The 25,952-nt window shown below is 36.0% G+C and overlaps 3 protein-coding genes, 2 long non-coding RNA genes and 1 pseudogene across 12 annotated transcripts; 3 read left to right on the top strand and 3 right to left on the bottom strand.

Moving 5' to 3' along the window:
* Positions 1–616: 616 nt before the first annotated feature.
* On the top strand, positions 617–5,756 carry LOC140970394 (probable phosphopantothenoylcysteine decarboxylase). 8 transcript variants are annotated; one of them, XM_073432085.1, is made up of 5 exons: positions 623–752; positions 1,333–1,408; positions 3,909–3,980; positions 4,565–4,912; positions 5,214–5,756. In XM_073432085.1, exons 4-5 carry the CDS (start codon positions 4,568–4,570, stop codon positions 5,502–5,504), a joined length of 636 nt encoding a protein of 211 aa, XP_073288186.1. In that variant the 5' UTR covers positions 623–752; positions 1,333–1,408; positions 3,909–3,980; positions 4,565–4,567; the 3' UTR covers positions 5,505–5,756. The 8 variants fall into 8 exon arrangements, with proteins under 8 accessions (XP_073288183.1, XP_073288182.1, XP_073288186.1 ...); XM_073432086.1 differs by having other exon boundaries at positions 1,296–1,408; positions 3,909–3,976; XM_073432084.1 differs by having other exon boundaries at positions 1,296–1,408.
* A 1,467-nt stretch (positions 5,757–7,223) lies between these two features.
* On the bottom strand, positions 7,224–9,583 carry LOC140970356 (large ribosomal subunit protein bL21c-like). Its single transcript, XM_073432028.1, has 5 exons — positions 9,204–9,583; positions 8,447–8,527; positions 7,693–7,794; positions 7,540–7,614; positions 7,224–7,447 (listed from the first exon to the last, which is right to left on the bottom strand). The coding sequence occupies exons 1-5, from the start codon at positions 9,486–9,488 to the stop codon at positions 7,376–7,378; spliced, it is 615 nt and encodes a 204-aa protein (XP_073288129.1). The 5' UTR covers positions 9,489–9,583; the 3' UTR covers positions 7,224–7,375.
* Positions 9,510–14,492, top strand: LOC140970467 (uncharacterized; annotated as a pseudogene).
* A 3,750-nt stretch (positions 14,493–18,242) lies between these two features.
* Positions 18,243–19,972, bottom strand: LOC140970462 (uncharacterized). Its single transcript, XR_012174140.1, has 3 exons — positions 19,650–19,972; positions 19,066–19,521; positions 18,243–18,453 (listed from the first exon to the last, which is right to left on the bottom strand). It is a non-coding gene; the product is annotated as an uncharacterized lncRNA (long non-coding RNA).
* Positions 19,973–20,616: 644 nt separating this feature from the next.
* On the top strand, positions 20,617–21,671 carry LOC140970452 (uncharacterized). The gene is made up of 3 exons (XR_012174137.1): positions 20,617–21,284; positions 21,365–21,452; positions 21,545–21,671. It is a non-coding gene; the product is annotated as an uncharacterized lncRNA (long non-coding RNA).
* A 2,272-nt stretch (positions 21,672–23,943) lies between these two features.
* LOC140970466 (uncharacterized) lies at positions 23,944–24,381 on the bottom strand. The gene is made up of 2 exons (XM_073432229.1): positions 24,271–24,381; positions 23,944–24,219 (listed from the first exon to the last, which is right to left on the bottom strand). Exons 1-2 carry the CDS (start codon positions 24,379–24,381, stop codon positions 23,944–23,946), a joined length of 387 nt encoding a protein of 128 aa, XP_073288330.1.
* Between the last annotated feature and the right edge of the window lie 1,571 nt (positions 24,382–25,952).

The raw sequence follows: 25,952 nt of genomic DNA, 5'->3' as shown, positions 1-25,952 counted from the left end.
TTTATAGGTTTGTCAATTTTGTGTTTTGATCCTCTACGTATTCAATTTTAGATTTTGGTAATATAAGTTTATGTTATGTTTAGATTTTTAGTCTTTTTTCATGGATTGCTGATATGACGATAGAAAATGCTGACGTGACATCGGAAAATGCTGATGTGATAGTAGAAATGTTGACGTGTTCGAGGTCCTGTCAACAATCGATATAAAAAGATTAAAAACCAAAACATAACATAATTTACACGACCAAAATCTAAAATCGAATACTGACATGACTAAAATATAAAATGAAAAAACTTAATGGATCATTAAGCTATTATCCCTATATATTTATATTTATCTCACAACTTAATAAATTGATATGTTTGTTAAGAACTTGTTTTTTATCATATGTAATTAGAAATTAAAATATTTAATTAGGGATGTTAATGAACCGAATTTAAACCGGACATGTATTAAATCACCTTGCTTGGGCGGATTTAAACTCGGTGAAACAGATCACGCCGGATGGGTAACCGAGTTTTAGTAGATCAATCTCATATATTAAATAAAATAATAATTTATTTAAGTTTTTAATTTAATTTAATTTAATAAATAAGTCTGACTGCCTCCTACCCAGTCGGCAATTCCGTAACCCTAACCTAAAAAGGGCCGTCTGCCTCTTCCTCCCTCCAGGAGTTCTTCCTTCCCCGGACCGCTGCTGCCGTGGGCTCTTGTTCATCTTTCTTGGCTTCAAATTCAACCTCGGTTCCAACGTACGTAACTTTCTACAGTTTTTAATTTTTTATACATATTTTAAAAATTGAACTTGCATTTTCAAATCATATTTTTTTCTTTAACTTAATGGTGACAAGCACAAATTTAAAACCCAGAAGAGAAAGGGTAAAAAGATGTTCGAGTTCATCAAATCAAATTAAAGTAGTTTTGGTTGCAACTTGCAAGGTTTGGATTGCTCTGTTGCTCAAGCGTAACCGGTAACACGTAAATGTTGGAAAAAAGGAAAAGTTAAAGAACAATTTCCCAAGTAAAGTTCTTTTTTCATTTTTAATGAATCAAATAATTATGATCGTTGGGTGATAAAAATTGCTTTACTTTTTTTAATAATATAATATTTTTGGTTTGTGTGTACGATTGGAACATGAGTGGCAATAATTTTTCTGATTCAAAAAATCAAAAGCTCAATTGTTTGAGGTAGGGGTGGGCGTTTGTGATCGGGTAGAAACCCGTCGGGTNTATATTTTAAAATTAAGGAATAAAAACTAAATCCCTAAATTCTATTGTCTTCACTTTTCCCTCAGTCTTCGTTTCTGCTCCTCTTCCCGTTCTCGTCTACAGGCTGCAAGGAACAAGAACAAGTAACAACTGCACAAGCACTCTCGACTCTCGAGCACAAGGAAATTCTCGGTTGAAGGTCGATTCTTTCACTGCCATAATTCATACCTCCCTTTGTTTTCATTTGGATTTCATAAAGATATTTGAATTTCTGTTTTAATAATTTGTATTTTTGTTTGGGCATTTGGATTTCTTAATTTGAAAAAAAATTGGTAGATGTGATGCTATACAATGAGAAGCTCTTCCCTTTGAGTCAGAATTCCAACAAAATATACGTATCCATGTGACCATGTGCAGCGATCTTTGTTGGGACTTGGGAGTTGGGTATTCGGGACTAAGTTTCTGAGTTCATACAGCAAACTTTTATTCCATTTTCTGAGTTTTTTGGACCAAGTTGATGCTTTAGCTTGGAAGTTGGATGATTTGAAGAAGTTGATGTTTTACTTTCGAAGATGATTGGATTGGTTAATATGTGATGGATTTTTTGTCTATGGAGAATTCAAGTGGTTTTGCCTTTGATTGAAATGTGTTCTATTTAAATTGATGGTTTTTTATCAGCTTATTATTGTTTCAAAGTGATGAATTTTTTATTGTGCTGAATTAATGTTGTTTTGATTTACATATATTCATTTAGATTGATGGTTTTCTATAACTTTTTTATTTTTGTTGTGCTATTTTGTGCAGAATATGTATTTATATATAAATTGAGAGATAAAGAAGATAAAATTTTTGACATAAATTTCGGGTACCTGACTATACATGAAAATTTCGGGTACCCGAACCATCGAGTAGCACTGATTAAAGTTCAGGTTCGGGTATTAAATGTGCCACCCGAAAATTTCGGGTACCCGACGTCCACCCCTAGTTTGAGGTAGGCTTTTTTTTTTGGGGCCGCTGTAAGCTGTAATTATTGACATTTAATAGAGCATAACACTAGCCATGTAATTATAGATATTGAATTTTTGGAAATTTTTTCTTGGGTAGAAGTCTTGAAATGAAAAAAAGTCTACCGGGTGATGGGGGCAGGGCGTGGCCAAAATAGGGGCGGGGCAGCCGGGCTGGGCCAGGGTTTGGCCAAACCCCGTTGCCATCCCTATGTAAGAACTATTCAGTTGCTCTTTTGAATTTTTTTAAAAAGAATAGGATCAGTTTTAGCCAAAGCTGTTGATTAATTGTATGAATAATTTTTTGCGTACCTCTTAAATGCAATAAATTATTTGAGTAATTAACTTTTTGATGGGAGATCATCAATAAGCTTTGAAGAGTTAAATTATTGACATCATTTAAAGAGTGACAGAGGAGCTATACAAGTTGCTCCAATTTATTTTCATCGTGGAGGCCTAGAATTTATTTCATTTCCTTATCTGGATGAAGTGTCAACGGGATTTTCATGGTTCATAACACTAATTTTCCTATGTCGTCGTTTGTGTCCTCTTGAGTGATGCAAGACTTCAGAATTTGGCTTATTCATTTTTACGTGGGTCTACGAGAAAATAAACTAAATTTTAGGACGGTAGCTTGACCCAATTTATATAGCTTTTACGTCATTCTAATTGCTCTGAAATAATATCAACAATATATGACTTTGAAGCTACTTGGTGATCTCACATCAGTGATTCAAAATTTTATTCATGGGCATGGGAAATCGATCATAAATCGAAGTTCCAAAATTTCAATTAATATGGATTAAGTCTTTCAGAAAAAGGAAAAGAAAAAATTTAACCGAGCAGAAATAATTTGTTTTAATAATGCAATAATAAGTTCCATGTTTAGGGACCGGGTTTAGAAACTCAGTACCTTATAACTTTTCTGGCAGCTGGTTTCCATTTTTTTAGCAGGCAGGGTTAGTAAACTCGGTTCTTTTTAATTTTGGAAAAATGGGTTGTGTTCATGGAAAGTGTTGTGGCAGATATCCACCATCTTCAAATGGAGATGAAAAGGAAGAATTGGGAGTGTATACAGGGCTAAATGCACATTCTTGCTAACAGATCTTCAGATGTTGTTAATGTTCCTTCTCACAATTTCAGATTAGAATATTTTGTGCTTACTCAGTGAGGTTACTACCCTGAAATCCCTGAAAACGAAAATCAGGATAGTTATTGTGTTAGAACAAACATTCATGGCAGCCCAAATGTGCATTTCTTTGGTGTGTTTGATGGGCATGGGATGTTTGGTGCTAAGCGCTCGAATTTCGTTAAGGATAGGCTTGTCGAAATTCCTTCCGATGATGTTGGTTTTCGGGAGAGAGATGACCGAAGAATTTGTTTGATTGTAACCTTAACGTACGTTCAACACAAAAATGAGTATAAACGTATGCGATTTGGCATGATTAAAACTGCTAAATAACTACATTTATGTGGCTGGAATTCGTAAAAATTATAAACTTGAAATGCAAACATTTTTTGTAAAAAAAAATTCTTAAAAACCACTTCAAGAAAATATTCTCAAGTACAAGAAATTTGCCTAAAATGCATACAAAATCTAGTTAAAACACCAACCAATGAGCAATAATATCCACTGCCTTCTCTCCGCAGAGCTGCCATCCTTTCTCTCGTTTGTTTATCGTTCTCTCTTTGCAGGCCTTGATCCACTGCTTTGCTTGACTCTCTCTTCCCTTCGGAGCGTGCCATTATCACCGCTTGATGATGTAGGTAATTTTATAAATTTCTTTATTTAGAATGTTACTCGGTAGTTTTGGGCCTTGATTTTGCGCTATTTTAAATTTGTTTTGAATAAGTTTTGGATATTAATGGGCATTGGTTGGTGTTTTACCTAGCAGATTTTGTATGCATTTTGGCCAGATTTCTTGTACTGAGATGGAGTGGTTGTAAGAATTTTTTTTAACAAAAATGACTGCATTTCGAGTTATATTATTTTTTAGAATTCTAGACACATAAATGTATTTATTTAGCTGTTTTAATTATGAAAAATCGCATATGTTGATAGTTATTTTGTGTTGAAATTATCACAACGTTCGTTAAGGTTGCAATCTAACAAATTCTTCGGCCATCTCTCCCCCTTGTCATCGGTCTTTGTATGCTGCGTCTATGGCTTAGTACAGTTGGATCATGAAAAATTATGCATAATTTCCATGTGGTGGCGATCATAATTCATAATCCGATGGTGAATTTCACCCATGCAATAAATATCATACAAATTTGTATGCCATGTCCTGATGTCGTTCTTCAGATATTAGTTGGCTCACACAGATTGTTGTCGTTTTACATCGAACAAGGTTATGGCCAATTCAAAACATGACAGCTCTGGCATGGAGGTGCACCAAATGAACAATGCTTCTCGAAAGCCTCGTATTTTACTTGCTGCAAGTGGAAGTGTGGCAGCAATAAAATTTGCTAATCTTTGCCATTGCTTTTCCGAATGGGCAGAAGTAAAAGCAGTAGCTACCAAGGCCTCAAAGCATTTTATAGACACAGCATCGCTTCCTAAGGATGTGACACTTTATACTGATGAGGATGAATGGTCCACTTGGAACAAATTGGGTGACAGTGTCTTACATATTGAGCTACGAAGATGGGCTGATATTATGGTCATAGCTCCTTTATCGGCAAACACACTTGGCAAGGTAAATATATTATAATGTTAACGTCTGTTTTTATTTTTGGAAAAAATGTTACCATGTTAAACTTTGTATTGTCTGTAGTAACCCATCATTTTAACCTAATAAGGACAAGCTTGCTTACTTCTCTACAAAATAGATATGCGATCCTCAACTTGACAAGGGTAGAGAGTCAATATCGCCTCTTATGAAATCGCATTATCTTAATGTAGTAGAAAATACCTTTTATACCTTTTTATACATAACCATTCTTTCAGTATAACCTTGCTTCAATGGTGAATTTCTGTTTTTGACTGTCATAATTTAGATTGCTGGGGGATTGTGTGACAATTTACTGACCTGCATCATACGGGCATGGGACTTCAGTAAACCAATGTTCGTAGCCCCAGCCATGAATACCTTCATGTGGAATAACCCTTTTACAGAACGCCATCTCATGGTTATTGATGATCTTGGAATTTCCCTCATCCCACCCGTGTCAAAGCGGCTAGCCTGTGGAGATTATGGAAATGGTGCAATGGCCGAGCCTTCTCTCATTTACTCAACTATACGACTCTTCTTTGAGTCACGGGAGAATTCAAATGGCGTGACAATATAGCAGCAATCATCATCGATTGCCAGTTTAGTTTTCTCTGGAAATAATTAGGAGCTCTAACCCAATGCAAAAAAGTTGTGGTGTATAAGATTCTCTCCCTGTTTTTTTTCTTCTTTTAAATTTTTACAGTAGGATGAGGCTGGAAGTGGAAGTCGAAGTCGTCGTCAAATGTGTCATCGCCAGACGTCAAATAGCTTATAGGTTGAAGCTAATCAGTAGAAGGCATCCTTGGCTCGTCTAAATATGTCGAAACCGTGAAATNGTAAATCATAATTTGATTCGTGAGATAAAGATGATAATAAATTTACGATATAAAGATAATAAATCAATATATATGGATGATTTATGTAGAACTTGATCCAAAAATTGGATGAGACATATACGCAATCAAGTAGCAATTTAAGAGTGCTGAACATTTTTTGGTCATTCTCTTAGCCTTTTAGTATCTAGACTATTTCATTTCAATTAAAAAGTATGAGGATCCATTTTGGAGAGTTAAACCAAAAGATTTATAACCTTGACGGAAAAGTAATGAGCAATGTTTTGAAAAAAGAATTTGAACTTTTGAGGAAAATATTATTTGTTTAAGTGTTGTGTTATATTATATGAGTTGAGGTGTTGAGAAAAATATTTTTATATGATGAGGTTTGAGGTGTATGACTCTATGTTTAATGCATATTGGCTTTATTTGATATTATTTGTTACCATCAGGACTATTTTTTGGCCTTTACGCTCACTAGATTCATTGATGCATGTGAGAAAGACTCGTGAGGGGCTAGCAGGCGAGGAATGTGGGCTGAGACCGAGGAGGAACACTTATCTTAGCTTTGACTATTTTTGTAAGAACTTTTAGTTTCATATTTTTTTAATTTAGTCTATGAAATTTTAAGATTGGGTCATTACATAGTCGTTGTCGTCGTTTACTTTTGTCTTACATTGTTCACGACAGTTGCATGACATGATTAATTGTTGGTACATTTTTCTAATAGCATCAAGCCGGTAACTGCAACAGACAAAGCATTGTAAAGATTTTCCAAACACATGAAACTACATCATTTCTACTCTCTGTATTGCATAAACTCATCGATAGTTAGAGAAGTCGATCAGCCAGCCATAAGATCTTAGTCGAATTCATGACTTTTTAAATAAATAAAAAAAAACATAATCTTCTCATTTAAAATAAAACGTATATTCTTAAGCATAGCCCGGACGATGCTTGAAAACATCGTAAAACGCTAGTTTAATTAGTTCTCTATGGGTGGTGGATCATTGGCGATTTTGAGGAGATTCGATATTTGCCAAATTAGTAGTTTTATTATATATGGCACATGATAAAATGGTGAAATGTAATGAGAAAACTTCCGGTCCTACTTCACTTCATTCCAGATAACGCCCATCTATATATTCTCCTATCTAGTTAATGGATATATACTGCACAAATGCAACAGACCATTTCTTTTCAAATTCATGCTTGTATAATGTATACTGTGATTCGAATTTCGAACTTCCTTCTTGAAAAATCAATGACAACCTGGGTTATTTGGTTGGTCATATCGCGCAACGTCAGGTTACCAAATGCATAAAAGGTACTTCTTAGGGATATGCTGAAGCTACGTAGAGGTTATTATACTTTTCTACTGTGCCACCATGAGAAACAAACAACATAGACCGTGGAAGGAAGAACGAGAAATCTTCGAAGCATACACAAAAATGGAAGATGACTTGGACAAAAAATGCAAATGCCATATTTCGTTAGATGTTCGAAGTATTAACAAAAATTGGTAAAATGGCTGTGCTCCGTAGAATATAAACATAATCTCCTGGAAACTCGGGCAAGGTGAAAAAACACGACCATTAAAATTTACAGGTGTAAGTTATGATGGAAGCGTAGCAGCAGGTGAGCTTTCATAACCAGTTATGCTCGTGATTCTAATCCTGGTAATGGGCTGGATAAATCCATTCATGAAACAGTTTTGTAAGAAAAGAATACGTAAAAATCTAATAAATATAGTGTAAAATATATATGAGATTTTGGTACCTGTCTGTGCCCAATGTTCCTTCGGTAGTTTTTCTTTTTCTTGTACTTGAACACGATGACCTTTTTGTCCAATGTCTACAAGAAATGGTATTGATGAGTAAGTGCCGAATGAGGATATAGGAACCTTTGAAAACACTTTGGAACTGATCATACTTGTTCTTCCACGATGGCATGAACTACAGCATTGGACACGATTGGCCTTCCAATGTAGGCACTCGTCTTCGTTCCCACAAGCAATACTTTATTTAGAGTGATCTGGACAGAGGATTTATAACATGATTGTCCCAAGTATAATATAATGTGTTGAAGTTGCCAATACAAAAAATGATGGGGCGATTATACATCTAATACATTGATCTAACATGAAATTCACCAAGGGGAGAAAAAAGAAGGAGCAAGAGTGGTCGTGAGTGGAGATTTATATGCACATAAAACATATAAAAATCCTTGGAGCTCACAACAAATTTGGGTAACCTGTTCAGCAAAATACTGTTTCAAAATTTTCCAATGCCTAATAAAAATTCTAGGTGCAGTTCAATTGGAGGGGTGGACCAAGATCTGAAACTCGTGTGTGGAATTTGAAGTGGGGCTACTCCCCCTTCTCTCCTTACTGCATATAGGATCATTAACATTCCCACAATCCCAAGTTTAGGTGACGTGGGCCTTTCCTAATACCTTAATATCTGATTAGACAAGTTAAGTTTCTTTGAAGTTCATCTTAAGCAACATCATGAAACAATTACACAGGTGCATGTACTCTGGCAACCCAGCAGTTCATTGACACACCAATATGACATAAGGCAAAAAGAAACACAATCAAAGTTCACAGCCATGCAGAAGAGAAAAGGGAAAACATCTTGATCATATTTATTAGATATACATCAGTAAAGAAGTTTGCAATACATACTTTGTCATTCACATCGGCACCTTTAAGCCTCTGCGTATAAATGTACCGTCCAGGATGCACGATGTATTGCCTCGATCCAACCTAAACAAATATACAAACCACAGAAATGCATCGCAAATCAACTTCTAAACATGACCTTCAAAGTTCAAAATTACACAGAACCTTAACAATCACAAACCTTACAACTCAGCAATCGCATGATGGACAAAAGAAAATAAAACATCATAAAATTTAGCATCTACGTTCCCAAACACGCATTATCAACCTTATTTGAAACATATAATAGAAAAAGAATTAATCAGAAAAATGAAGTTACATCTGAGATATGCAAATGGTAGCTGCGGTCACTGTAAGAACGTTAACCACGGAATCCAGATGTCCATGACTAAAGAAACCCAGAAGAAAAGTGAAAGAAGCAGAATCCAAATCACACACATTTAGCCAAATTAAAATGACAAAAACCCACAACAGACAAGTCTAGGCAGACTTTGATCATGAAAATGAGTACAAACAGACGATGGATTGGGGAGGGCTAGATTGGTTTGCCATCGTGATAAATATCCGAACTTTGATGTGGTCCTTAAAAAGCTCAGTTACACACATCAATATTTATATTACAATCACACAAACCCAAAAAAAAACCTTGGTCTATATCATAGATCACAGTAAATTTCTCCATGAACAACCAGATTTCTACAATTATTACCAATATATATGCACACACTCGCACTATACAAATGAAAACAAGCTGAATTACCATAACAACCGCAAACACTTCCTCGCGCTTGGGCTCCGCAGTCTGAGCAACGGGCTCTTCTTCCGGATCGGTTTTATCGGTATCCGGCTCAGTCAAAGAAGGCGCGGCCTCTGTTTCAGATGATTTGGGTATGAAAGACAACGCGGCTTGTTTAGGGTTGAGCTTCAGAGACGAGAGGGAATGAGAGAGGAACGAAATGCTGGTTTTAGAAAGATAAAAGGTTGCTGGGTTTTGATTTACAGAGAGATTGGGTGCGAGGGAGGAACAGAACGAAAGGGCCGCCATTGTTTAGTGAAGGATTGAGCTATGGAAGCTGGAATGGGTTCGATGTTGCCCTATTGCTCTCAGGGGTTCGTTATCCTATCCGTTACCGCATCAAAATTACACGTTTACCCTTGGGCTTAAATGTTTGTTATTATTATGAGAAAGTTGGATTTTTATATTTTATTTTGGGTTATTATATTTTGTTTTATATATAAAATACGTGTTATATTGATTATTAACTCACCTATAAAAAATGAAACATACATTCAGTGCACAACTTTGTTTTGTTTGACATATTCTAGCATCAACTTACCATGAAAATTGGTGTTTGGCCATGGGAAAATTTCTCTATTTCTTTCTTTTTTTTTTCTTTTTTTTTTTTTTTTTTTTTTTTTTTTTTGTATTTCAACATTGCGGTTGTTTATAAAGCCGTGGAGTTTTGGTCGGTAAGTAACTAACTTTTTGTTTTTTTGGTCCACACTATTTCGGGGGATTTCATGTGAATTTGGATCGTTTTATTCATGTTTCATATTCTATACTATCTTAACTTAATAATAATAATAATTACACGCACAATTTAAATCGTTAGAATCGTAATAACTATGACTAAACATAATAAAATTAAATGGAGATATTTTTTGTCGGCGTGAAAATCATTGGATATACACTAGATAAACTGAGCTAATATAACAGTTCGCAAACTGAGCTAGTAAAGTACATCACACTAGATAAATTCTTTGTAATAGACTTAATTTGAAGGTCTCAGTGATGGTAAATTTGTAACTAGTAAAGTACATTACAGATATGGGTTACCCAGAAAAACAATGGCTTGCATTGTGATGAAGGTCTCAGTGATGGTAAATTTACTCCAACACAGTCTCTTTATTTTGTTTGTGAAATTAACGGCTATTATTTTCTTTGGGCACCCTATATTTCTTTTTCTTCTTTTTCTCTACTTTACATGTATTATGAGTCAGATATCCTATTACGTTTATTTTAGGACCCATTTAAGTCTTATCTCCCAAAGCGAATATGGTGTTCGTCTACTCGAGCTAATGTAGTGTTTATTTAACTAAACGGTCAATTAAGTTGGATAATTGAAAAATAAATGTTATCCTTATGTTGTCGAATCTTATCTCTTCAATTAACTCTTTGTATATGGGTGGAGGAGGGAATGCCAGATTCCGGTGAGTTAATTAAGGCAAACCCACCTACCTTATCTGTCTAACGTTGGTCAAGTTTTGTTGCATGGTGCACATTTTCTTCCAAGCAATCTACTGGTTCAGCTTTTAAGGCATTTTACCTCAGGAGTAGAAACTATAAAGATCTTAACTGATAAAATGGAGAGTGCTAAGCTAAACAGAATGACACCGTTGTCTCATGCCACAAAATCTTGCCTTGACTTGGTATTCTTTTCCCTATCCTGCCACACCGAATGTGTTAGTGCCTGTATTTCCATGTAAATCGTAATTGGTTTCTCATCTTCATGTGGGAGTCTACCCAACTATGTTTTTGGATGACTTTCCTTTTCCGTTAATTGAAAAGGAAAATTACTAACTTTTTAGATACATGATTTTTAATTTGTTTTCTGAAATGGTCTTTTAGGAATTGTTCCTGTGTCTACTATCCTCTTGGATGTATACTGGAAAGAAATGGATGCTGATACTGACTGGGTAAAGTTTTGTCGTCTGCAGCTGATTCAGTACCTTTAGATTAATTGTTTAACATAGTTCCTTTATGGTAGTTGTGAGTTTATCAATGGTGCGACAAAGACGAGGTTGAGATTGTGAAGTGGAATTTCTTTGTAGGCTAAAGTGAATGAGGTTTTTGATGAAATTGAGGAAGGCTATGAAAGCTCATGGGATGATATTTCTTCTGTTTCTTCCTTTAACCATATGAAGGAAGATGTAAACAAGACCTTTGGAAGTTCATTATCCTTGTAATCATTTGCTGTGAGGTCGTCAAATATAGGTTCTTTCTATATTGAAGGACGCCCTAGCATATCTTCAAACATGGCCCTTCCTCGCCTGTCAGTGGCTGAGGTTATGCGTGATTCAATCGGCGGTAATGTGACAGTTATGTGTCATGTATTGACTGCCGCTTGAAGTTCAGTAACTGCACGTGTTGTATTTTGAATTCTTATGTCCCCATGTTCATGATTGTGACTTTCTATTATAATAAACGTTGTCTATATATATATATATATTAAACACTCGAGGTTGATTAAGCATTTTAAACGAAGAGATTATAAGTTCCGGCCCAAATGCTATATAGTTAGTTATTCATACACGGTTATATAATAATTAATATTTGTTTAATTGTTTCGTTCTCTTTCAGTTGTTTGTAAAGTGAGTCCATGCATCACAGCTCATCTTATTCCTTGTGCATGGTCTACGGTGCGCGCATGTGTGTCTTCAGATGTGTGGATACTTTAATAATTGTGTTTTCAACGTAACTTTTGTTCGTTGTCCCCAGATAGGTCTCCGGCTGTTGAATCTCTGAGTCAACCTCTAAAACCTCTTAGAGCATTTTCTGAAGTTGATGACTCAAGAGAACCATCTGCCTCTGGATCTGTTGAATCTGGAGCATGTAATTACTTTCTTTGCATTATGATATTCCAGCCCTAAATTGTTTCCATACTAATTTTTTGTTAACATTATCTGCAGCAGAAGGGTTTGTTAGGGGGAAATTGTATAATATCAGACTGGATGACCAAGTTCTTCTGAGATTTTCTCCTAAAAACTCTGATTCAACTTACTACTTCAGTGATATGGTAGGAACTTGATAATCTGGCTCTCTTCTTTATGCCATATCATTGTCTTTTAAGTTACTTTCTGCTCACAGATAGGTGGAACCCTTACTTTCCTTCACGAAGAAGGGGCTAGGAGATGCCTCGAGGTACTGAGCATCACAAAACTTAATAGTTGTGAGTTCCTGTTAAGTGTTAACACCTGGTCTCCTATTTATAGAATTATCAATTTGGTCTTGGTTTTTATGCTTTTAGCTATCAATATCTTTGGAGATGTCAGAGACTGTGAGTCGGCGCTTTGTGCATCCTTCTCGAAGACATTCTCCTACTATTACCAAGGTGCTTAATAGTTATTTTTTAATGCCAAAAAATACTGTATTGTGAAAATGAGTTTGATGATTGTTTATTTAAAGGCATCAGTATCCGATGAGTCACAGATTTCTTATTCGTGTTTGATTCTGCAGGTTTATAGCGACCACCACGAGATTGTGGCAGATTTAATACAAACAAGCTTTCTATTTTCCATTCCTATGGATGGGGTCATGACTTTTTCCACTTGATATGTCTCTGTTCAATGGGCTCTTCGATTTGAATTCCTTACAACTCCAAAGAATGTGGACTGGGCAAGGTATAAATGTTTTGTGGTGTGATGTGATGGATTGAAATTATCTTTAAGGGATAAAAATTGTAGGTTGCATCATAGCTCTTTACCACCAGCTTGTCAATATGGCATTAAGAAAAAATTGAGTTTATTTTCTTGGGAAATGGTTATAGAGATTTGTGGAGATGAAATCAAGAAAATGAAGCACGCCAATATAGAGATGATGCAGTTAATCAACTCGATGGAGAGAGACATTTTCTGTGGTTGGGTTGTATGTGTGGATCGACAAGTTGACGTCTCACTGATTTGACCCATAATCTGACTTTCATATACGTGCCTATCTTTCAATCCCTCATATGCATTGTGAATATAGGTTTTCTAACAGGTAGATGAATTTTTTTGCCCAAAAAAAGGAAAACCGACGGTGGTTTCTTGAGATCTAGAGTAATTATTTCTAACTTAATGATTATACCTCCACATGCGATGGTTATCTGTCCTGATGTAGTTTTTATGCTTCAGGAGTACTTGCATTTATCCACTTACATCCATCTTTTTCATAAATCTTGTGCGATTTTGTGTTGCAAGTTTGTAAATGAAACCATATAAAGACGTTAAGACTTGACATTTCATCCCTGTTGCATGATACTTCTACTTGATCAACAATTTCTGACTGCTTAGTGTGTTATTTGATGTCAGATATGAGCATCCTCTTCTGATAGAGGGAAGGGACAAGTGTGAGTGGTTTCTTCCTGTTACCATACATGCATCTCCCTTAGGAGCTGCAGCGGCTCAAACTAGGAACCAAAGGCCATTTTCCTTGGAAACGTTGTGGGTTCGAACTTGAAGGTAAACTGAGTTTAGCTAGATATTCTGAATTAATTCATATTATTTTTTGTTGTAAATTCTCCACACGAATACATTTCTTGTTCGACTCTTAAAAATATGTGAATTGTGAGCAAATATTCACCATCTCATCTGCTCTAGCTGTAAGACACAATGATTTTAAATGAATCTGCCACTAGTACTACCATGAATTTCCAACACTATACCGAAAGGCACAAACTAATTTGTAAAAGTGCAGTTTGTGCAATTTAAAGGCAGTTGTGGACCGACCCAAAATTTTCGTTAAAGATGCTATTTAAAGGCAGTTGTGGACCGACCCAACATATTGAAACTCAGCTCGATCGCAGAAGTGACTAAAATACCTCCAACAATTAGAATCAAAGAAGCCCAAATTCTCCGGTCAAAATATTTTTTCCAGAAAAGTCACTGCAAGATAACTGTTTTAAAGGCATTATGAGTACAAGTCTTTATTGACACTAACAAAGAGAAAGCTGATATAATTTACAAAATAGAGGCAACGATAACAAAATGATTAAATACAGCGAAAAATTTAGAGGTTACTATGCATCAAATCATCATTATTTCATATTGCCTAAAATTGGTAGGAATAAAAGCTCACCAGTTGTTGCAGGGGTGAAAGACTTGACGATTTGCATGAAAGAAACCGGAATATAACGCAGGCTAACATTTCCCAGAACTATGTTGATACAGAATATAACCGACATGGGAAATATCCTCCTCCAGCGATCTTCGGGGTCAACCAGAATGAGTGGCTTCAGTTTTAGCACTTTAATTACCAGGTATGCATCTATTGCCGAAGATATAAAGTGAATACATGACAGTGATAACGGAAACTTAAAATCCAGTTTCTGTCAAGGCAAAGAAAATGGAAGATCTAGTAAGCAATAATAATCATCACATTCACATTCAAGATCATTATAACAGCAAAACTTCAGTCGCAAAAACTTGTGTGAGGCGGTCTCACGGGTCGTATTTATGAGACGGGTCTCTTATTTGGGTTATCAATGAAAAAGTATCACTTTTTATGCTAAGAGTATTACTTTTTATTGTGAATATGGGTAGGGTTGACCCGTCTCACAGATTAAGATCCGTGAGACGGTCTCACATGAGACCCACCCAAATTCAGTAGCATCTTAATAACCAAAATACAATCACACCGTCATTTATACTATTTAAAATTGTCGCAGTGGAAAATTAATCTAAAATAAATAGATAATGAAACTGCACAGAAGTATAGATGAATAATCATTAAGTTGGGCATCCACACGAGGCAAAATTTCATTTTAAAAATTTTCATTTGAGCTCTTAAAGAAATACTCCAAGCACAATTTTACAAAAGCATCCCTCGAATTGAAAGAACGATTCAAAAAACAATTACAAGATTGCACTGACACAAAATTGTAAAACAGAACCACATTAGTATAATCAAAATTCCTAAAACAAAAATCAACTACACATACAAATAACACAAAAAAAAAATCAACCAACAGAGAAATGAAGCTGCAAATTTAGCAACTTACAAAAACTTTGAAAACGGCCGCGGACTAAACAGACACCCACCTGAAAGATCCATTTGTTGATGATAATAACAGTGAAACTGAAACCCCGCCACTGGAGAATAGCTAATACGGATCGAATTACACTCCAATGACACAACATACTCTCCTCCGTGATTAATTTCACCACCTCAGAGCAGAAAACATATGAGCGAACAATCTTTGCCCATTAGATTTGAAAAAAAAAACACCAAGAGAACGAAGGATCACGCATATATAATAGAGAAACCCCAGATGAAATTCAAAGGAGCTTAAATGTAGTATGTGGAGAATGGAGTCGTAAAGTTAGAACTGTGCCATTAGGCCTGGCTGGCCGAGGTGTTTTATCCCGGGAAAATGAGAAATCTGGCTTCATTTCCAATTTTTTCCCCAAATAAAAAACAAGAAAAGAAATATACAAAGTGTGCTGTCATTTTAATTCAATAATTTTCTTGATTAAACTATTTAAATCCTAAAGATTATATTATTTTTGTTATCATTATATTAAAATTGCATTGCATTACTCAAATATACGAGCGTGAAAATATAGTTATAAATACTTTAAAGAAATTATCTTAAATGTAGCAAGTCGATCATACAATAATCAAATATCAAATCACTAAAGTTGTGTTTGAATGATTTGAAATTTTAAGTAAAAGAATATATACGAGCAATATAAAATATCTTTCATTTTAATTTCATAACAACGATATTTCGTTATTTGTTTTAGTAATTAAAATGTAAGCGTGTTTATATAGTTTTACATCCTTAACTATCTTAGCTTAATATTTTAGTGTGTATGAAGTAAGAATTACCCGTTTTCACTTATAAAAAAAAGTTTATTCCATAAATTACATTATTTTTTTTCAATTGGCTTTTGATAATTCCATTTTTTATGAGAATTAAGGATGCACATGAACTAAATCTCTTAATTAATAATGATATGCAGGATGTTTGATTTAAACAGTAGATCATTTTCTTTGTCCTGATGTTTATGGACATTGACCTAGCATTTTCATGTTTTCGCAATGTTACTTTTCCTTGAATTTAAATTAGACAAAAACTTATGTGAGACGGTCTCACGGGTCGTATTTTGTGAGACAGATCTCTTGTTTTGGTCCATGAAAAAGTATTACTTTTTATGCTAAGAGTATTATTTTTTTATTGTGAATATCGGTAGGGTTGACCCGTCTCACGGATAAAGATTCGTGAGACCGTCTCACAAGAGACCTACTCTTTAAATTATTATTATTTTTACTTGTTTCAATGGTTGTGTTCGGTTGCCAGATTTCCATAATGTGCACTGGTCTTTATGAATTCATAAAGGTAGGTAATCGATCTTTTGCAGGTTCGCTTTCTTATATTATCTGCTTGATGAATTCTAATAAAGTGATTTTTTTTTTAATTTATTATTACAGCGACAAAAGTCATACTTGACACCAAAAAAACTTTATCAGGTTTGTGATCAGTGTCTAAATTTTAATAATATTTTTTACTTTTCTCATGAGGATTTTCTAGCAATTATATATATTTTTTTATCTCAATTAATTACAGCTAGGTATAATAATCTATTAGGACCTCTGCAAAAGTAGTTAGTTAGTTTGATGATCTGGTCACAGGTTTTCTCATGTTCTTTTCGGTATTCTAATTTAATTTGAGCACCAACTAGTTCGTTGCTTCCTTGAAATGTTATTCTTTGTTCTTCCAGCTGTCATCATGAGCTTGAGACTTCCAAGAATCAACGGTTTACTGGGGAATATTGATGCAAACTCTGGCGACCCTCAAAGTTGGTATGTTACTGAAACGAATAAATATTCAATGCTATTCGATCCTCGTAATTTTCGCAGTCGTAACTTTGTGCGTTATCAACAAAATAAATTATGAAAAATTGTTCTAACATCTTATGGACCCATATTAGTTCTTTTAAATTTTTTAAAGCGAATATTTTTTGAGAATATAAATTTAATATTTTTACTAATTTATTCTGATTTACTTGTGGTTTCTACAATATATAGAAAAGAGAAGTTTGTAGAAGAGATTTATTTCTTTTATTAAACTCTATAACCCGTCACATTTGGGAATTGGCGGTCAAGGGCAGGTAATGTTAACCAATAAGTCGAAAAAATATAAATCAATTTTCTCAAAAACAAACAATGGGAACCAAGTATTTGATCAATTTATGTGAAAAAAATTTGTAAAAACCATGATTAGGTCATGTATTAAAACCTGTATTAGTGTCGAACAGGATTTTCCTATCTTGTTTTGAATATCATATAAACTTTTTTTAAGAAAAATACCGGAGAATATATGCTCTCGCCATTTGAATAGTGTTTCTCTTGTTGTATCATGACCCTAATAGCGTAAGAAAATAGGATTTAGTTAAAGAAAAATAGCAAAGTGCCAAGAATAGACATCAAAAACATCCTTAACCTCACCCCCACACAGCTGCCGTACGTATTAGCAAAAATGATTAGATGAATAATGGAAAGAGGGAGAAATAATAGCTATAAGAGACAACGAATATCATGCATGCACTTCAATTTCCACAACTAGCATTGGGATTCTAAGGAAAATACTTTCTCAAACAAGGGAAACAAAACAGTTTACTACAGCACAGGCCAACATATTAACCCAAATTCCATATAGCCAAAAGACAGACCATTGGAAATTCCTGCACTATATTTAGTTTCCTAATCGAAATAAAATTAGCTTCTACAAATTTATGAGCTTCCCAATCGAAATCAAACCGAACAAACCAACACACGCATGCATGAATACCTCCTATATATGCGTTGGTAAAGTGCGTACCGGAGTGGAAGAATTGAAGGAAAGAGGTGGCGATGCGGCCAGAGAGGGGAATCTGTCTTTAGATTCGTCATAAGACGGCGTCCGACGGTTCGCACTCAAGTCAAGCGCCAAGCAAGTTGATACGAGAGGGGAAGGAACTACTTCGAGTCATTGAATAAGGGGATGTTTGGCTCTACCATCTGTCCTCCAAACCATGTCCATCTGTTTGCTTTTNCTCGTGTCTCGCGAGGTTCTTCATCCAAATTCACGGCCGCCGGCAGCCACCTCCACCTCGACCGCCCAGGTAACCCCTTTTATTCTTGGAACTTTCTTGGAAAGAATTCGTCATCCATGCATATTATCCGCTTAATTGACAGTGTCGAGCTGTCCACTTATATTTGCTAGTTTCTTCAATTCTTTGTATCCACAAATCACAGTGGTAATCTCAGTCTGAAACAGAGTGACATTTTTCATGCATATGAAATCAGGGACGTAGCCAGGAAATAATTTAAGACTGGGCTGAATGAAACCAACAACAAAAATCGAAACCCTTCAATCATAGAGGCAACAATCTTCGACAAACCAGCAACAAAATTAATTGGAAGGAAAACAAAAACGAAACCAGGCAACAATCATCGAGAAACCAGAAGTTACACAAAAAAATTGAAATCTGGAAACAACCCAAATCGACGTCCTTCAAAACAAATACCACAAGCAGCAACAATCATCGAAAAATCAGCACAAACACTCAAAAATGACAGACCTGAAGGGCGAAGTGAAGGATGAGATCGCGCGAGGATGAAAGTGAAGTAAGTGTACACACACGTACATGACTACACGCGGATGCTGAAGTTAAGTATTAGGTTTATGGGCCGGGTGAGTTTTGGGAATGGGCTATGGGTTAAAATTTTTAATAAATTCAAAACACAAGGCTAAAATTTTTTTTGGGGGTGGCTCCGTCCCTGTGTGAAATATACTGGCATGTGATACTTTTTTGAGCATGTATTGCCTGGTGATTTAAGTAAATATAGCCTCCAATCACTGGAAAACCAAAATAAATACCTCATTAAATGAGTGACACAGAGCCTCTTCCCCAAGAGAAGCATAAATTGTCACAACACTCACGTTGCGCCTAAAACAGCCCTGATCCAAGGAGATTTATGAATAGAAGCTATTGTAAGCACTAAGTTTTAAAGCATAAAATTTATCAACGCCGATGCATTTATTCACAGCTAATAGAATATTCCTAAATTTGTGGTTTAATTACACTTCGTGAAAATAAATGAGAAATTTGGAGCATAAACTTAATCCTGTCCCTTCTACTTCTACTCAGTCACCCAATTCGCCCCTTTGATCATCATGTTTCTCCTTTTCTTTCTGTTTACTACAATATTTATGACGATGCTTGTGCCTTTTAAGAACGTTGTTGTCCTCCAATTTTCCGACCCCGTGATCATTTTTATGCTCGTCTTTGGACTCAATTTTCCGTTTTCTAGCAGCTCTGCTACATTTCTTAGACTGCACAGCACCAAAAGATCCCAATAAATTTAATGGAGATCTAATTATCCCAATGCCCGTCAAAAGGATTAGCTAGTCACATTGAAACTTGTAAGAAATTCAGCAAAAAACACTAGTTGGGAACTTACAGGAGATGAGTCGACTGATGTTGTTCCCCTGAGGGCAAAGGTTTCTCTAAGATCATCTAACTCTTAACGGTTGTATGCATGTGTTATTTTCTTTCGAAAACATATTATGAACAAGCTCGTTCAATTGCATTCCTTCCCATTTTCTAATTTTTGTGTCACCAACCACATTGTAAAGATAGCATGCATCTAGGATTGACAGGGTATATGGCTTCTTGCAGAAAAAGTCGAGGTGAGGCAGCAGCTTGTAGAGGCTTATAAGGTCCTGACCACCGGGAAGTTCTCTTGGCCATACTTCAACAACAGAACCAATTAAAAATAGAACGGGAATATGAAGGGTTTTTTTATAATTAATTTAATTTATAAAAAATATTTCAAAATTAATTTTTTTAAAAAATTATTTCAAAAATACTTCAATCCATGCTTACTGAGCGTGGACGCTGCCAACGTCCGCCCACCCCTTATCCCTTCTCCCTTATCCGTCCCCCTCACATCCCTTATCCCTCCCATCACTCTCTCCTTCTCATTTTCTCCCTACTTCCTCCTTCTTTTACGCATCCATTTTCATTTCTCTATCGATCTCTCATTTTCTCCTTTTCAGAAGATCGACAATCTTTTTAAGAATGACAGATAATCGAACTCCAGAAGATCACAGTGTCCTCTATTTACAAGCGACACATATGTCGTCTACAGTTTCTTCTGTAACAGTTGATGATATTGTCAAAGTGAAGAGGTCAGACAATTTGATTTGAAAGTTATACACCGATAATTACATACACAATCGTGTACTTGCATACTTGAATGATATGGGTTTTTATGGAGTTTTAGAATGTGGTTCACAATGTTTTGATAATCATTTGATTACTGCTCTTGTTGAACGTTGGCGACGCGACCCCTCTTACTAAGACTGAAGAATGTTCTTGTAAATTATGGCACAAGCATCCGGTAGAGTTAGAGAAACACACACTTTTCATTTTACATGTGGTGAAGTAACAGTCACGTTACAAGATGTTTCAATAATTTGGGGTCAAACAATTGATGGTGAAGCAGTCACTGGAATAAATGTGTCACATAAAGTTGAGGAATGGCAACACATCTGTTTGGATTTGTTGGGATTTCTGACATCATCAAAACATTTGAAAGATGGTCATTTGTCTATGACTGCACTATACGATCATTGCATATCTAACCTTGTTAATGATGATACTTCAGAAGTAGATGTTGTGAAATATACCCGTTGTGTAGCGTTAATGATTATTGGAGGAATAATGTTCTCTGACTATCAAGGAGGGTCTGCTAGACTAATATTTTTGCAACTGCTACGGAATATTGATAACATCAAGTCTTATAGTTGGGGTAGTGCAGTTTTAACATTTCTATACCGTGAGTTGTATAACACGTCACGTATAGAGAAGACTACAATGGCTGGACCTTTATATATCCTGCATGTATAATTAATGTAATGTGATTATTTAACACAATGTTTTTGTTAATTTTGTTGATCTATTTTTATTATTATAAGCAGATATGGACATGGAGCAGGATTAAATGTGTTAACTCCGACCGAGATGGGTTAACATTAGTTGTACCTCTCATTGATCCAGATACTATTATTCCAGTTTCTCCATATGGTGCACGGTAATATTTAAAAATTATTGTGGTAATATCAAATTTAACTCTTATAATTTTTTATATGTAATTGTTTTGTTAAATTGTAGGTGGAAAATTGGATTTAACTACACACATTCGCCAACACATGCTGTAAGAATTATAAGGGATTCTCTAGATCGTATGAATCATAATGAGGTATTATACAATTTTAATATTTAATAGTGATTAAATGAAGATTTTTTTTGTTTTGATTAAATGAATTTGTAATTTGAAATTTTTTTTTACAGTTTAATTGGATCGTTTATCAGAAGAATGACATAGATGTGAAGACGATTATTGATTCATACAACAACAAAATTTGGCGATGTGTTTGTCCCCTTATTTGCTTTGACATCGTGGAGATGCATCATCCTAATCGGGTGATGCGACAATTCCGAAGACGACAATCAATTCCAGTGGCTGCCGTGGACAATGATGACATGCATAATATCACGAGAATAGGTCATCGAAATACCAATTGGAGAGAATATCATCAAAATTCAATTGAGTTGTGGAATAATAGGTTGAGGTATGTTGCGAAAGGGGTACGACACGGGCGATCGATGCAAACTGAGGAAGACTACTTTCAATAGTATAGTCGAATAACTGTACGCACCATATCACCTACAGTTAATGTCGTTGGTTTTCAGCCATATCTGTACATTACTTTTGCCGGACAATTTAATGTCCAACAAAATTTTAGTACGCCTTCTCATTTTTCGCATCAGTCATCATTGGTGTGGGGAAGTAATATGGTTAGCCAACCAAGTGGATTTGCAGGAACCTCTAATATTATTCCGTCTACTGAGTTGAATATTGCAGGAACATCTACTACTCGACCTGGTTTGTTCAGTGATTGAGGGATTGCTGACTATCGTTCATTTGGTCAGCAGGATTTTCAAACTCCGTCTTGGTCGAACATACAAAGTTTTACAAATTTGCTTAATGTTGGTCCTCGGCATCTTTTGCATGACATTCGACCACAGAGGGATGTTATTTAACCCATCACTTTTCCAGGTTACTTGAACGAGGAAAATCCTAAAAATGTGGGATTGCGTAGAGGGACGAGAAGACGCAATCCACCTGATTGTGGAACAGAGAGCCATTTGTATCATTTTAATTATGACGATGATTCTTATATTTAATTGTAACTATATCATTTCTATTGTTTTACCGTTTTCATTGTTTTATCGTCTAATTTTTATTGTTTAATTTGTATCATTTTAATTATGACGATGTACAAAATCAGAAGTGCCGAATAAAAACAAAGATACACAATTAAACAAAGCTAAAATAAAACATATAAACAAACACGACCAAAAAAAAGTGTTAACATTTACACATCTCAATACAAGAAAATACACAAGCGAAAGATAAGATGAAAAAAAACATAAGTGACGTCCATGTCCTCCAATTTGTTGTTTTTCTTTGTTCCGTGCTCATCTGCGAAAAGTACATTAAAAATAAAGAATCCCAAACTATAGTACATGCAATGTCTCAAACGTGCAGTAATTAACAAAGAAAAGCATTAGATCACATACCTCATTCAGCTATCATCATGAATCGTTGATCACGACTCATCCTCGTCATTTTCTGGTGGTGGCACTCCCGATTCATCCTCTTGCTGCTGATAGTCATATTGAAAATGGAACGGAGGAATGAACGGCGGAGGTGGAGGGATGGTCCCTGGGTCAACACCCTTGTGGATTAGCATTGTCTGCATCATTGACTCAACATAGACGAAATGTTCATTGTAGTTCAAGTTGACTTGTTCCTGATGAGCCATGAAGGCAAGAGCCTCATCTAGTTTGTCGTTTGGGGACCGCCTGTGCGGTTGTGGGCGACGCGGGGCGGCGGTGCTCGATCCACCTGTATCTCCCGTATGCGGCCTCAATTACACCTGTCGTTTAGCGTATTTCCGCTGCAAGTCTTGTCCACCAATGGGCTTCATTGGTTGCAGCCACTCCTCATCATCACGGAACACAACCCCTGCCATCGCACACAACTCTGATATGATAGTAGGAAAGAAAAGTCTGATGTGTCTATTATGAACGCTCATCGTTATTTGAGAATTGATGAGCTTTCCCACATTGATGTTGTAATCCTGACATAATGCATATAGCACCACGACCCGCTCTTTTTGTACTTCACTCTTGTGTGAGACCTACATCATTCTCCTTGCCAAAAAAACAAATACCAAAGGGCATTATCGGCCGTCAGATATTTCTCATCAAAACAACTCGGTGACCCCCCTACTGGTTTCCAGATAGCCCATGGATGACACAAGGTGTCGATTATCACAGCGTAGTCAGGGTCAGCAACCAAAGCTTGGAAGGCGGAATCATCAACTTCGGGTGTTTCAAAAAATGCATTGATTATACCCGAATCAAACGACACCGATCAACATTTTGTGCCTAGGTTCTCCAAGAACCATTTCCAAGAATCTGAATTTTCACGTGAACAAACATGTCTCAAACAATAACGATGCACACCGTAAAGAGGTTAAAAATATGGTAGATCTTCAATTGCGCGCACGATGCCCTTATGCATATCAGAAATAAGACACACACCATTTTCACCACGAACAACGTGTCTGCCTAGGTTCTCCAAGAACCATTTCCAAGAATATGTTGTTTCTTCATACACACTAGCAAATGCTAGGGGTAGAACCTGATTGTTCCCTATCCAGAGTGACACCTATCAACATTTTGTGCTTGTATTTGGTATACAAATGTGTACCATCGACACTGATTATTTTCTGACAATGCCGAAACCCATCAACACAGGGCCTGAATGCCCAAAAAACAGAGTTCAGTGTCTTACTCATTTCAGTGTTGGCTCTGAGATGCTTCCACTCCACAACTGTGCCCAGATTATATTTGGACAAAGCACGCTTATATTTTGGAAGTAATTGAACGGAGCTCTACCATGTACCATAAGCAATTTCCATAGCACGTTTCAAACTTCGTCATACCTTCGTGTACGAGATTTGATATCCATATTTATCTTTCATATTTTCGATGATATACTTAATCTCGTACGAAGGATAACAACGAACAAATCCCAATAGCGTATATGCCACCATATCACTGTTCAAATTCTTACGGTCTATACCAACAGAGGTAGATATACATGTGTGAGGCCCGTCATATTTTGTTATTTTTCAATAACCAGTCTTGGCCTTCAAAGAAGCGCGAAGTCCCCATCGACAAACGACCGTAGCAGAATTATTTTTGCACCGTAACTTCCACAAAATGCGTGTGCTATCCACGACACGGTACTCACGCCTGACCACTCTGACGGAATAATCCTTCACATATGCAATAAGATCATTCTTATCTTTAAATAACATATTAACGAATAATTCACCTCTATCCGGATTGTAATAGCTTGTTTGCACTCCAGAAGGTACATCGACAGAATCAGGAGGCTCTTCCCCAAAAAAATTATTGAAAAATGAGGGCATTTCAGAAGTGATTGAAAGAAATGGTACGGTCTGTCTCTGTAATGTGGCACGAGGTTGTTGTTGATATGATGTCCCCTCATCGGGATTTGTAAAAGTATTCACTTCATCATCATCATTCACTTCTTCTTCTTCAGACTCGCTATATGACTTATCGGGTTCAGAATCAGTCCTCCAAATATCATCATTAGTGGCCAGCTCCGGACAACGAGCACTGATATCTAATGTTGGATTCGGCCAATATTGAGCATGATTTTGTTCCGACGATACATTGATATATTGATCCCAAGACCCACTTACATCATCGAAATTTATAGTACCGAGTCCTTCAGTAACCTGTTGAACATAAGGTTCTTGATCCAGGAAACCACCATATGTAGAAGTACCGGGTTGGTTATTGAAACCTGGATCGGATGCATGTGGAACGTAGGATTTATGATCATCAAATCCAACATGATGCTCAATTGAATTTGCTTCCACGTATAAATGCAACACATGCATATTTTCACATTGCATTATAAATTGTAAAGCATCATCATCAACGAGAATGACTTGAATTTCATGCCAATATGATCTCTCCATGAATGAATATTTTTTTGACAACTTCATAGAAAAGTTGGTTGGATCGATTCCTAACATTTTATGCACAACTTCAACCAACTCCAACAAATTAATAGATAGAAATACTCGTATCGGTCTAACAAATGGAATGCTATATTCAACCGATCCATTATCGATAACTACATGACCACCAAAATATAAGAGTACATCGATGTTAGACATTTTGCCAATGAAATTTGAGAGAAAAATTAAGATGAAATTGATATCTCATTCGTCGAAGTTATCATCAATTATTTATACCAACAATGTTGAAGACTATTTAAATTTGAATTATTTAACTTGACGTTCAGTTCACGTGAAAATTCAGAACTCCAGCGTTCACGTGAAATTTCAGAACTCCAGAGTTCACGTGGAAGTTGACGAAATGGACGGCCACTAATAATCGAAAAATGAGAAAACAAAAAATAAAATAAAATATACAGAGTTTACAAAGCACGGACACTGGCTCCACGTTGGAGTGTCCGCGCTTACGCTCCACCGTGGAGCCACCGTCCGTGCTTACGAAGCACGGACCATCTCCACGTAGGCATGGTCCGTGATTCGTAAGCACGGATTGAAGTATTTTTTAAATA

This window comes from Primulina huaijiensis, unplaced genomic scaffold, assembly GCF_012295235.1.
Source record: "Primulina huaijiensis isolate GDHJ02 unplaced genomic scaffold, ASM1229523v2 scaffold5913, whole genome shotgun sequence".
Lineage (NCBI taxonomy): Eukaryota > Viridiplantae > Streptophyta > Magnoliopsida > Lamiales > Gesneriaceae > Primulina > Primulina huaijiensis.
The sequence above is the reverse complement of the archived record's forward strand: the minus strand, read 5'-3'. Positions and strand labels throughout refer to the sequence as shown.

What these genes read in the sequence shown, in the direction of transcription:
- LOC140970356 (XM_073432028.1), bottom strand. Translation starts at nt 9,488, where the DNA reads ATGGCGGCCCTTTCGTTCTGTTCCTCCCTCGCACCCAATCTCTCTGTA. An exon ending in AAGTGTTTGCGGTTGTTATG is followed by an intron (nt 8,528 to 9,203) that starts GTAATTCAGCTT and finishes ATATTTGTTTAG; the next exon opens with GTTGGATCGAGGCAATACAT. An exon ending in GTGCCGATGTGAATGACAAA is followed by an intron (nt 7,795 to 8,446) that starts GTATGTATTGCA and finishes TCCTCTGTCCAG; the next exon opens with ATCACTCTAAATAAAGTATT.
- LOC140970466 (XM_073432229.1), bottom strand. Translation starts at nt 24,381, where the DNA reads ATGGTGGCATATACGCTATTGGGATTTGTTCGTTGTTATCCTTCGTAC. An exon ending in ATCAAATCTCGTACACGAAG is followed by an intron (nt 24,220 to 24,270) that starts GTATGACGAAGT and finishes GGTACATGGTAG; the next exon opens with AGCTCCGTTCAATTACTTCC.
- LOC140970394 (XM_073432080.1), top strand. Translation starts at nt 2,346, where the DNA reads ATGGGGGCAGGGCGTGGCCAAAATAGGGGCGGGGCAGCCGGGCTGGGC. An exon ending in AACCCCGTTGCCATCCCTAT is followed by an intron (nt 2,427 to 4,564) that starts GTAAGAACTATT and finishes ACATCGAACAAG; the next exon opens with GTTATGGCCAATTCAAAACA. An exon ending in CGGCAAACACACTTGGCAAG is followed by an intron (nt 4,913 to 5,213) that starts GTAAATATATTA and finishes GTCATAATTTAG; the next exon opens with ATTGCTGGGGGATTGTGTGA.